General features: G+C 37.0%; 2 protein-coding genes across 2 annotated transcripts in view; one reads left to right on the top strand and one right to left on the bottom strand.

Moving 5' to 3' along the window:
- Window positions 1-6621: 6621 nt before the first annotated feature.
- LOC108671419 (actin-binding Rho-activating protein) lies at window positions 6622-9135 on the bottom strand. Its single transcript, XM_018158966.2, is given in 4 exon segments — window positions 6622-6842; window positions 7132-7224; window positions 7697-8065; window positions 8966-9135. Coding segments are annotated over 4 exon segments (606 nt in total). The 5' UTR covers window positions 8981-9135; the 3' UTR covers window positions 6622-6713.
- A 3145-nt stretch (window positions 9136-12280) lies between these two features.
- LOC108671420 (cytochrome c oxidase subunit 7A2, mitochondrial) overlaps window positions 12281-13701 on the top strand; it is a 7276-nt gene continuing 5855 nt past the window's right edge. The window contains exon 1 of the mRNA XM_018158967.2: window positions 12281-12383. Within this exon, the coding sequence (XP_018014456.1) occupies window positions 12360-12383 (24 nt within the window). The 5' untranslated portion in view covers window positions 12281-12359. The remainder of the gene's footprint in view (window positions 12384-13701) is intronic.

The following is a 13701-nucleotide window of genomic DNA, read 5'->3' on the forward strand; positions in this document are numbered from 1 at the left end:
TTTAATGAAAAGCCATTTACGCTGAGTAATGATGAACTATTTACAAGCCACAAACTTATTACAAGGTTGCATGCACGTGTTACCCCAAATAACTAATTTTACCCTAAAAACAGTCCGGTTGTACAGCAAGTGTCAACTGAACAAGTAATAAAGCAGTCTGACCGCTCTAATGCGACCAAAACTAAGCAATCGAAAAAATGTTGTTTACATTTTTTGCGTGAACTCATCGCAACTGATTTCCGGACAAGCTTCGCTGCATCGTAATCCATCCAACGTACCGGAAACCTTACTTTTTTTCTAAATAGTTGGCTGAAGACTGAGAAATATATTAAATGCAAGAATTTCAATCTAAATGTGTCGGCAAGATCTTCTGAAGGCGAAAATTTTGCCGATAATGCGTCGCCGTAGGTCTTTAAATCTTCGTTCACTCTCTGCACAGTGGCTCGGAACGAGCTATGTGCGTCTGATTTCGAGCTGTATCGGAATTAGTTTTTATGTGTCTAAGTTCTAAAACCATCTCCTAACTTAGTAATCTATTAATTTATTTACATTTGAAATAAGCAAATACAACTTATACAAGTATACTTAGTTATAGGATTCCTAATATATTCATAGACTTATTTAAAAATCTCAAACCATAATATTCTTTCTACACAAACAGTTTATCACTATTTGGTAGAGCAAGGTCAACTATGAACTTTGACACATTTTTCAATATTCTCACTGGGTGACTTGCACTGTCTCTCTTAGGATCTCAACATTTTCCTGCCAGAAGCCAGATGGCTCAGACTGTCAGACCTACCTAGTGTTTTGGCAATAGTATGGCGCCAGGCGCGCAATAGTATGACGTCACTATTTCAAGTACCATCGACAAATGCGTGGAAGTGGTGGAACTAAGACAAAGCTTAATATAAAGGAAAAAGTTGAGAAGTGTTGGAATTACCCACGATGTTGGAATATACCGCGTTTACCCTAGATGGAGTTCGTGTATCTCATCCCCCCCAAAAATGGCAGCTATTTCTGCAAGAGGGGGTAATAAGGCACACACCTAAAAACACATTTACAGTAGAATCTCAAATAGCAAAAGCTCCAGTTAACAAAAAAAAAAAAAATCAATTAACTACTAAAAATTGAAAAAAAACAATTAAAAGTAGGGTAAACACACCATGTTCCGACACCTTAAGGGCATAGCAAGAAATAAATGGCTTTAAATAGTTAACCGTATGCGCAACTCGAGTTCTGATAAGTTTACATCACTCTCAAACCACCACACTACGCGCCAGCAATGATGAAACGTCACAAACTGTTGCCATATTTATTTAAGGGGAGTGTCTGGGGTAAAAAATATCTCAGATATCACTAGATGGATCGATTTGAAATTTAGTACACGTATGTAAAACATAATTCTGTTTTTTTTCATGTGAATTTTTCAAAAAATTGTAAGAAAACATGAAATTCTTAGAAAACGGCCAAAAAGGGGATACTGTAGAAAGTTAATCAGTCCTATAATTTTCAAGCTACAACATCGAGACACATATCATTCAATGTATAAAGACCATATCTAAAAACGTAACTTTGGCTTTTTTTGAATTTCTCATTTTTGTGGGTGTGGGAGCATTTTTTCTGAAATTTTTCAATTTTACCTCCGCCCTCCCCCTTTTTTTGCAAAATAAAATCCGAACTATAAGGAACTTAAAAAAGCCCTAGTTGCGTTTGTATATCTTTTATTTGCAAATCAAGCGGTATATGTCTCATTGATGTAGCTTCAAAACTCTAGGAGATAAGTTTCCAGTGACAATAAGTGTGAATGTTCAGTAGAGCCCGACAAAGTACCGGGCGCCTCGAAATTGACATTCAAGACTGCAAGGAATGCAACTAGACGATACTGGAGCTCAATTTCTGTCCAGGATGGTGTGAGCGATGGTGCGGGAACGACCCCATTTGACTGCCGCAAGATTACCGTAAAATGGGGTAACTTAGACCGGCGGGGTAACTTAGACCACTTTTCGTTTTTTTAACAAAAACCCCCACAACTCAAAAACTATTTGACATAGAAAAATTTTGTCAATGGGCATTAAAGGCCTAATACTGAGGCTACATAACACAATAGAAAGATTTGAAAAGTTTGCATATCTAATAGGTTAAAAAATTAAAAATGTGACCCACGAAAAAAAGCTATTATTTAAAGCCTGTCAGAGTACCCCCTCCAATTTTTTTATTTTTTGGTTAAATAACTCCAGGTTTTGATGCATTGTAGTAGAACTCTTCTAGTTACATATGCAAATGACAAATTTTAGGAAAGTGTCATAGTTTGCAAATGGGGGGCGCCGCCCCCAAATGGGGTAACTTAGACCACCTAATGTCAGCCCTGACGGGGTAACATAGACCGGCTTGGAAGTTAATATAAAATTACCATATATAACATATTTTATGTTTGACAGCCTATTTATGTTTTTTCTTTATGTTTCAGACTCTACAGAGTCTTATATATGGTAATTTTAACTTAATTTCCAAGCCAGTCAATATTACCCCATCAGGGCTGCCATTAGGTAGTCACATTTCCCTCATTATGGGGCGGCGCCCCCCATTTGCAAACTATGACACTTTCCTCAAGTTTGTCATTTGCATATGTAACTAGAAGAGTTCTACTACAATGCACCAAAACCTGGAGTTATTTGGAGTTATTTTACCAAAAAATATAATTGATTTTACCACCCGGTCTAAGTTACCCCAAGAGCTGGGGTAACAAAGACCATCACTTTTTTTGAAATTACATAAAGACTATGAGAGGCAGGAGCCAGCAATTTATGGTGAGTGAAGCTAGAGTATAGACCTGTATTTTGCATGTTTCAATTCAAGTTTAATTTAGCTAGTAAAAAAATGGCATCATTTATAAAAAAAAGTGGTCTAAGTTACCCCATTTTACGGTACCTGAAATTAACGGACTAGCTTAATTCAACATGCTTAAGCCAATGAAAATCAAAAAATCTTGTATATGGTTGTAAGCCTAAATAAAGCCTTAAATCAACGAATCAACGATCCTTAAATTTAATTCCTTAACATGACATTTTGAAAAAAAGTTGTCAAAGTTACCCCATTTTGTGGTACAGAGATGGTTTTGGTACTGTTGGATAGGTCAGAGTGTCAGCTTTAAGATGAGACTTTTAGAATTAAAATCTACAAAATCACTGAATTCCAACACTGTGTGACTAAATGCGGCATATTGTGAGACTAATTCCAACAGCGCTTCAAAAGCGTAATTCCTAATTCCGACACCCTGTGTAGGAATTCTGACAACCTGTGTAGGAATTCTGACACCCTGTGTAGGAATTCCAATACTCTGTGTGAGCTGTGTTGGAATACAACACCCTGTGCACTGCTGTGTCAAAATTCCAACACCCTGTCAGAATTAGTTTCTATGTGTCTAAAATCATCTCTTAAATTAATCATCTATTAATTTATTTACCACTTAAAATCAGCAAATACAGGTATACCGTACTTAAAGGATTCCTAATATATTCACAGATTTAAATAAAAGTCTCAAACCATGATTTTCTACACAAACAGTTTATCACTATTTTGTAAAGCAATGTCAACTATCAACTAAATAGATTTTTTACACGTTAATATTATTTCGTAATGGTGCTACTGCCGGTTATGATAGTATTTTTACAAATACTCGTTACAATATATTTATGTCATGTTAGCATTACGACTGATTGTTATTAGCATACGGCGTGAAATGATATTACTGTATGGTGCTTAGGCTTATCTAAAGCTCGTCGGCTGCTTAGAGTGATCTTGCTCATTTAGCATCTAGGGCACCTGTGCTCTGATCCAGCTACTCTTATTTTTTAAATGATGTGTTTTATTGTGGTCAGACTAAGCTAATATAAATAAAGGAAGGTTTCAAGCGGGTCGGTAAGCTGTAAATTAAGGTCCTCCATTGAGAATGCACCTGCTAAATGGTTTTGCTGTAAAATGAATCATGGAGTGTATGATGTTAAAATGCCGTGTGATTACAGAGGTAATCACACGTTTATATAACCATTCGCTCTTTGGTAGCTAACACTTCATATAATTTATATTTTCTGTGATATCTTTCTTCTCCTTCGATTGTGTATTTGTTGGACGATTTTGTTCAGTATTTGAGCCTTTATTTGATCTGTTTTCTGGGCCTGTTTCGTGCAATTCTAAATAAATTTGATCTCACCATAAAGATCGTAGGTCAATAATTTAAATTTATTTTTCGTGACTGAAGACAGTTTAGAACATTAATGTTTACTCACTAAGAATTTAGTTCCATCTTATCTCGTCAGTGATACGAATTTTAGAATCATGGAATTTTTGATGGATTATGCATATATTATTTAGTTCTGGGAACAATATTACGCAGATTACCTCGCCTGTCTTCATCTCTGTACCTAGTACCAATATTTCGTGATGAAAGATAATTTTTGTTTTGATATTTTCGGATAATGTTTTGAAATTCGGAAATTTATCATTTGTCATCATGAAAATATGAACCAACCTAACAGTGAAAGATTATGTAGGCAACCCATTATTAGGTTTATTTCTGAAAGTCTGAAATCAAATCGAAGAACGCAAAATACTAGAATTATTAGAAGTGTTACAATTTAATAAGTAAAAAAATCGTTTTCGGTCACCATAAGTTTCTTATTTTTGATTAATTAGTTTTGCGGTTACAATTTATGGAAAGAACATTTAAAAATACACGAAGTAAAAGGTTTATCTTATATCTGAAGCCTTTGGGTTTAAAATAAGACCAATTAATTGTCTCAATAAATAGAAAATTTACCAATTAAAATCATTACAAGTTACTACACAATAAGATCGATTTTTCACTCCTACCTTTTTCACTAGCATTACGACTGATTGCTGTTAGCATAGGGTGTGAAATGATATTACTGTACGGTGCATAGGCTTATCTAAGCTTACAGCAAAACTAAAAAAAACTGCGTTGGAACACATCCATGCGGCAACATTTCTTCTCGCTTCGAGTCACCGACATGTGGAACAGCCTCCCTGATAGCATCGTTGACGCTCCGAGTATGAACGCCTTCAAAAACAGACTAGACGAAGCTATGCAGGAGCACATGTTCAGTCTTAAAATGCCTAGCAAATTACGGACCAGGCAATAAGTCCAGCAGCTATCTCAATCAATCGTCAGTTATGAGAAGATCGGGTTCCAAAGGCCGGATTCCTTGTGAATCAAGTCACGAAAAGTTCAAGAATCGGCAACAGACCATGGGCCTATTTCTTCAATGCCGACACTTCTATTGTATTCTATATTCAGGCCTTCCGTACCTCAAAATTTATGTCAGAAGAAAATCTCTTGAAAGTTGACAGCCGTTTGATTTTATAACGACACTCGTAGATTAAACGATCTGTTTATCTATCATTGTTCATTAACTTGTTCCTGGCAATTGCGTCCTTCATGCATGATCTCTCACATCGTGACTTTATATGAAGATCGTAGAAAAAGGCAGATATTCTGCGCTGTTTCCTCGTGCCATAGTAAATTCGATATTATTCAACATTAACTCTAAGGCGCCTCAAGGATAAGGACGTGCTCAATGCAGTCAACACCTGCAACACTCATGCATCCCGACACCAGCAGACAACTGTTATGGGAAGTGCGGACTAGTGGAGCAGATGATTGTTCTATGGCGTCGCGTCTTGTATGAGAAAATCATATGCTGAAAGATATCCCCCGTCAGGCGTTATTTAAATTTTATTGTGTTTTTAATATATCTTGTGCGCACTAACTATGCTTGTCTTAACATTGTAACAATGAGAGAACAGTATAAAACTTAATGTAGCATTAAATTTTGCAAATCAGGTGTATAGGCCTATAGTTGGTAGGATTGCGGGAAATATGGCGCGAGCGTCGAAAACTCGAACGCTTCCAGTATCATAAGTTTTGTCGTCATTGTGCAGTGGGCTCGAGAAAAACAATATGATAAAAGCATAAGAAATGAATATCTGAGGGTAAACATAACCGTATAAATTCATGATAAAACGTTTTAGGGTGTTGAAATCTGGGTGCATTGCTCGCGTTAATGGCAGTACCGGTGGCTTGCCTATAGCCAAAGCTCACTCTGAACTCTGCTTCAAAAAGCAAACAAACGTACTTCTTATCTTAGCACAAAACGATGGAAAGTATTTTCTGTTAGCGATCTTATTAATAATTAGGATCCAGAACCTAAATAATGTGGTACAGCGAATTTCAAGTTCATAATTACATAAAATTCTACCCGTACACTAACAGATTAAAATTGATAGGCCTAATTCTTTATCAGTTTGGGAAAATTCGCCAATCGCAGCTAATAATAAGTAGATTGTACTCCAAAATCCTAAAAAATCCCTTTGATATGGCTTAACTATTTCACTGATGTACATAATACAAAACTCTCAATAGGATTGATGTTGATGGTTAAAATATCCAGTTGCTTCAACCATACAATCACTCACTTCGACAGGTCTCACCTCATTGGATAAATAATGAGAAAATGGCAGATAACGAATTTAATGCGTCTTCAATCGCCATAAATAGTTAAAAGAGGACACATACAAGTCACGAAAAGTTCAAGAATCGGCAACAGGCCATGGGCCTATTTCTTCAACGCCGACACTTCTATTCTACTACATTACTGAAGTCGAATTTATGGTCAAGTGGATGGCAACTAACACTACTGCCCGGTGTCCGCAGGGCTCGCTCTGTGGCAGACCCCGACCTCAAATTCTGTGTCTTGTGCGAGTTCGTCTCGGATCTGCTGAATTGGCTTCAAGAGGACGATAGGTTCTCGATCGTCACGGCCCTAGGAATGAAACTTTTTAGATCGGTTTTCCCATGTTTTTACATTTGATGTTTTTAAAATTATCATACACGACGGACATTTTTAATCGCTCATACATGATCTACCTGAATATATTCATACATAAGAAGATCTAAATAAAGTAGGACATGGTTAAAGGCTTCCATTTTGATTTCTCTAGTGGCTATGTGGTCTTTTGACTACGAATAATATCGAATTAAAGGTCTCAAAGCCAGGTCAATAGATTACTGCCAGACTTGATGTAGGCAAACAAATATCATATTTAACTTACTTGGAAAAGAACCTCGCCTTCAAAGGTCACAAAGCCGTGCTTTCTGGCACGCAGCAGAATTCCCACAACTTTGCTTGAAATTCTTGTGTAAATCTGGCGTGAAAAAATTTAGCAATAGAGTTAATTATCGTTGGCAGGTTGATTTAGTTCTCATTATGCTGCTTGTCACGTACTTTGAACAATATTAGCGTGGCACATCTATGGAAATTCATTAAGTTGCTTTACTATTGATAATTCTGTCACAGATATGGTTAAAACATTTTCGAGGTTTCCTCTCTGAAGGGAACTTTTCTGCCCTCATGTGATGCGTTTACATAAAAATTTGATATATTCGATCTCTCTAAGCGATGTTTTACGACGACAATTTGAAGTTTAAACTGATCCTCTTCACAATTTTTTTCTCATATAACACTTGGTCTCTGAAGTTTGTATATGAAAAAAGTAAAACTATCCAATTGCCGTTACTGTGGGTGCACCTGATAATCTTTTCTCATATAACACTTGGCCTCTAAAGTTTGTATATGGAAAATGTAAAACTATCCAATTGCAGTTACTGTTAGTGCACCTGAAACAGTTCACCAAAATTGATAGCTGCTGTGTCGTCCTCGTAGCGTTCGCCCTCCTGGTAGATCATGTCGCACAACACCATTAAAAAACCTGAGATTTAATTTGATTTCGGCATAATGTATGTAGGTTTAATAAAGTGTAGGTTATTCATAATGTAGGTTTAATAAAATAATTCATTGATTCTATTACATCTGGATCTTTCATCTGACCTGCCATAGTTCGGATCTTTTTTATCAAGGGATGGAAGTTTGCCGATTTTGAAGCTGCCGCTGAATGGATTGGATTCCATCTTGTGTTGGTGAGCAGCAGCGCGTTGAGCAAACATGTCCCTGCGTTCCGACAGGCTCGAGGACACCCGGACCGATGCCTGTGCAATATTGCATTTTTAATTAATTTTCAACTTTGTTCATTGTTTGCAGAGGTGGGCAGTACCTGGTAGTGCGCTATATGTAGCGCAGTAGCCAGTAGCGGTAGCGGCGCTACATTTAAGCAATTGTAGCGGTAGCAGTAGCGCCTACTACATTTAGAGCATGTAGCGGTAGCGGCCGCTACATTTTCAGTAGCGGCAGCGGCGCTACATTTAAGCAATTGTAGCGGTAGCAGTAGCGCCTACTACATTTAGAGCATGTAGCGGTAGCGGCCGCTACATTGCAAAGTAGCGCTGCCCAGCTCTGATTGTTTGATACATCTGATTTAATGTTATCAGCGTTTTTGCACGATATTCATTCAATTTGGCTATAGTTTTATCGTCATAAATTGAATGTATGAGATACGCAATGGGACAAAATAAATTGCCAAATTAAACATCCTGAAAAGCAGGACTTAACTTTTCACCAACATGACAGCACCTTCGTCTGTGAAATTTATTGACTGAAAAGAAAAACTATAATAAAAATAAATCAAAATATTTTATCGTCGGTATGCATTGTATTTTTTTACTCCTGATTAATGACGCTCCAAATTTATTATTCAGTATTAATAAGTCATATTCATTTTAACAGAAATATTCGACTGACAGCCTTCATTTATCTACAAAGTTGAAATAAATATTTAACATGTAAGTAATTTTTTAATTCTGTTTATGGGGCACATTTTCAATAATCTTTGCGCATGAGCACCAAAGTCAACCTCCCTTGAGGTTGAGAAATCATTTGAACACTTTTTAGATCTAAATTATTACCTGAATGGAGCGATACAAAAAAAAATGAGCTAATCTCGACTCCAGGACCAAGAGTACACCCAAACTTGACATCTCCTCTAAACTTACCGCTCCGTCTGCCATTCCGCCGCGTGAATCAAAATTGTCTTGAAGAAGATCTGTCGTAAAGCGAGTACAAATTGATAATCAATATAACCTCTCAATAAGCATCGCTAATGCTTAAGTACTTGCATTAAAAATATGTAACCGGAACATTACTAGTAATTTTATTGAATTTTTCAGAAAATTTGCATTCTCTTTACAATAAAATAAAAATCACATATTTGAGAAAGTGGAAACGATATTCGGGCGAGTTTATTTTGCTTGATAGCGTCGCATCTCCTGTAGCAAACTTTGCGATGTTGAATCAACAAAAGAAAAGTCACTAAAACTATTCGAAATGAAATTGCAACGAAACTCAAAATATTAACTGAAATGACTGATCAGTTGCAGCTCATCTCTGAAGAACTTAAGAGGTTAGAGTAAAATCTGAAACTCTTATATATTAATAGGAATGCTTCCAGGTCTGTACAAAGAAAGGATTGAATGAAACATTCATGTAACATGTAAAATAAATGTTATTCGAAAGGTGATTACAGATAACCTCTTAATGAACCACGGCAAATTATTTTTGCACGTTCTTTGGGCTAACTTCATAACTACTTGATACAGGAAAATTGTGCTCGAGATTCTAGCTATTAAGTTTCAGAATTACTATATTTTCAGTGGTGTCGATCGAACTTATTTTTAGGACAATTTTTTCCTGCAATGCTGCTGCTTCAAACCATCACGAACACAGATTTTGTGTTTTTAAGAACAATAATTACAATTTTAATCTACCTGTATGATAAACATTCTGTTCAAAACAATGACATTGCAAATCGTTCGTTTGATTATAATTTCTCAGCTGTCGATCAAAATAACAATAATATCTTAGCATTTAGTTCATTTTGTTGTTTAACTTGCCCGCACTTAGCGTCATCCAAGAGAATAATTACAACTTTTCACCGGTATGCAACACAACGCAATGCACTATGCAAACGTTAGGTGCGCATAACGCTAGACGCAGCTCTCGACTGACGAGCGTCAGCTGCGCTCGACACAAATAGCTCGCAAGCGCCATCACTCGACCTGCTTGTGCGATTCTGCATACGTTACCGCCAGAGAAATGCTACATGACTCAACGCTTTTCTGAGGGAAAAGTGCAATTAGAATATTTTTAACAACTTTTTGTACACTCAACTAAAAAAATAAGACGTATATAGAGCTGTCCCGTTCGATAAATAATATAGAAATAAACAATGCTGAATCAATATGTAACTATTATTTTTAGTTATTAATCGTATACTGAACTATGAATGATCCTGTAACAAGAGTGTGGTTATGCGCGAAGCTAGACTGTGGAGCTGAAGCAAATAATGAGAATGCAGAGCATCTTCGTGCGATTCCATATCAGCTATAACATGAAACGTATCACCAGACGAAGAAAAACCACTTGTCGCTGTTGGACGAATCTCAATGGGTGAGTAACGTCCAGTGTCAGGAAGCATATATGTGGCCGTGTGAGATCCAACATTAGATATGGAGGGCTCGACGGCTGTCCCATTATCGGTTATGCCAGGGGCAATACAAACTGCATTGCTATCACAAGCTTCATATGAGCCACCAGGTTGCACGTGATCAAAAGCCGCAGGAAAGTTTACCCCATAGCAGTTGCAGGCCAACATATGTTGCTCGGTGGCTGCGACTTCCGAAACGTCATTAAGGCCAAGATGGGAGAAATGTCCAGGAGGAAACTGGGACGCCTCACCAGTCGTCAGGAATTCATGATTAGCGGCGTCGTGAGATTTTAAACTATTGACTGTTGTTCCAACAGATGGAATTTGTGTAACGGGTCCTAAGTCTTGGGTATCTTCAGGAATGCTTCCAAGCTGAAAGTTCTGTCTTCTTGCTTTTTCATGCTCACTTGAATAATGGAATGTGTCGCAGGGCACAGTGGCAGTGCCGAGTTTTAAGTCTACAGATGTTTCCATATGGCCATGGCCACGAAGAGCCCCAACCGTTGCTGAAGAAGATGAGGAGTCGGATAGAATTCTTGCATATTGGTGCGTAGGACTCTTGGTAGTGGAGCTGCTAGCGCTCTCTCTTTCGATTTTAGACACATCAGTTGTCGACTCGTGGTCAGTCATAACTTCCCAAATCACACTCTCTGTAACAACAGAATGTTTGTTACGATTACATTCAATTAAGAGTTTTTGAGTTGACTGACTCATTTTGTAGCATATTAAAAAATATTTATTATCAGTTTAATTTGGCCAACTGAAACTATTGAACCTGTGATATTCATGAACACCTAGACTAAATTTGACGTCACGAATGTCTGATATAAAAAAATAATTCAAACGAATTTAATGTGTTTAGATGTACAAGTGATAAGGAACAATAGTGATAGATTTCGATGAGTTCGAGGTTTCAATCCTACTTTACATGAAGGGTTTTGACAACATGCAGACTAAATCGAGTAAAAAGAATAACAGAATTTCAAGATCTCAATTGTCAGAAAAAAAAACGAATTTTCAAGTTTTCAACTGTGTAATGAGATATACCAGAGGCGTCACTGGTATACGGTATATCTTATTCGTCACTGGTATACCAGGGGCGTTCACACATAAGGAATGAAGGGGCTAAACCCCTAGCCCAATTAGATGTAAAGGGCACAAGCGAACGTTGAATTTTACTAACAGCTTGCATCTTTTGTACAGTACAACGACAAACGCAACATGTTTACAGAATTATCAACATATTCAGAACAATTATATCCAATTCATCAGAATTTTTGGTAGAAAAAATTATAAATAAACTTGAAATTATGTAGGGATGTTTACGAATATTTTTCGAGTGCTTGAGTGCTTCCAAAAATAAACATAATGACAGTATATTATTACATTGAGGTACAATATTACTTTTAAAAATGCCTAAATAAATGGCAACACCTACTCATTAGAAGTTGCAACTACGTCTCGGACAAATTTACGGCCGGACACTCAGTAAAAATATGTTCTCGCTTTTGTTAATACGGTATATGAACTCATTTATAACAAAGTTCAAAAATAACAAGTGTTTGTTAGAATAGAGCAATCAGTTTTAAATAAAATGGTAGCAACATGTTACGATAGAAGCAGAAAGTTTTATCGGAACATGTAAATAGCATTACTAATTCCCGAAACAAGTCAGAGCGAAATTTAGAAAAAAATTACATCTATCGTGCCTAAATATATACTTATTAGTGTTGTTGGGTTCAATTTTCTTAGATATTGTTAGTTATAATTCAATTTTAATCTCTCTACAAAATATTATTAAAAAGTTTTAACTCTGGCATCAACTGCTGAACATTGCCGACTGTGAGTGGCTCTCGGTCGTCGGTTCGTGTGTTGCTATTCGCACTCGAGTGATTCCAGGCAAAATGAATAGATTAGCTCTCTGCAAGGTGAGTAATTAGCACCGAGTTGAATTCATGTGCAGCTTATATTGGTAATTGGCTTTACATAACATTTAGGCTTCATTGATGACATATGTGTTTTCAAGTAAAATTTCAACTCAAGTTGGGACTTGGGTTGTGAATAAATTCTATTCGTCGCTTCCATGTTAAGCGAGGGCGCGAGGCTAATAATGAATGGTCAAATCAATGATGGACAGACAGGACAGTAGTAGTACATTTAGGTACAGTCAATGAAGTGATAAGGGACAGGCAGGGTAAATCGGACAGACATGCCACATTTCGTAGAAATGTTGTACAGTTGTAGGCGGCAGTAGGCCTAGCAGCTTAACTAATCAAAATAGGTATTGTAAAACTAAAAATAGTGCTGTAAAGTTCAACTTTTTTACCAGGTAGCCTATCTACTACCTATCTAGCCTACTATGTACCTAGCATAAAGCAAGTTAAGAAAATCATACATTTAGCCTACTTCTAAAAAATCCCTGAAAAAAAGTGTGAAAAGTGAGATTTTGGAAGAGTACCTCTGCTAAAGTCTGTAGGGACAGTAGGGTAGGGTAAACGCCGAAACGGGGTATATTCCGACATCGTGGGTAATTCTGACACCGTAACTTTTTCCTTTATACTATTAAGCTTTGTCTTAGCTCCACGCATTTGTTGATGGTTGAAATATTGACGTCATACTATTGTGCGCCATACTATTGCCAAAACACTAGGTAGGTCTGACCCACTGTGCAGAGAGTGGATGAATATTGCAATTGCAAGATCTTTGGCGATGCTTCAGTAGCAAAATTTATGCCTTCAGAAGATCTTGCCGACACATTTAGATTGAATCGTTGAAATTCTTTCATTTAATATATATGTCAGTCTTTGGCCAACTAGGGTAAACGCGGTATATTCCGTCACATTAAGGACGCATCAAGAAATGAAAAACTATAAAAAAATAACCGTATGCGTTACTCAAGTTCTGTTTGCTTTATTTGACTTGCAAAACACCGTACTACGCGCCAGCAACAATGAAACGTCACAAAATGTTGCCAGATTTATTTAAAAGCCTTTAGAATGGAAACCTACCAATCGGCGGCAAATCCCTATATTCCGTCACTGTGTGGCAATATTCAGCACGTGGTGAGGCGTATTACGTCCAAATTCTACTGATACGTAATGCCGTCATCCACGTGTTCGAATTCTGTTTGCTGTGTGAGCTGTATTGGAATACAACACGGCTTTGAATTAGAACACTAATGAATATTGAACACTACTTAATTACGCTTTTAATCAACAACTAGGGTAAACGCGGTATATTCCGACA

Source organism: Hyalella azteca, unplaced genomic scaffold (genome assembly GCF_000764305.2).
Source record: "Hyalella azteca isolate HAZT.00-mixed unplaced genomic scaffold, Hazt_2.0.2 contig561, whole genome shotgun sequence".
In the NCBI taxonomy this organism is placed as follows: Eukaryota; Metazoa; Arthropoda; class Malacostraca; order Amphipoda; family Hyalellidae; genus Hyalella; species Hyalella azteca.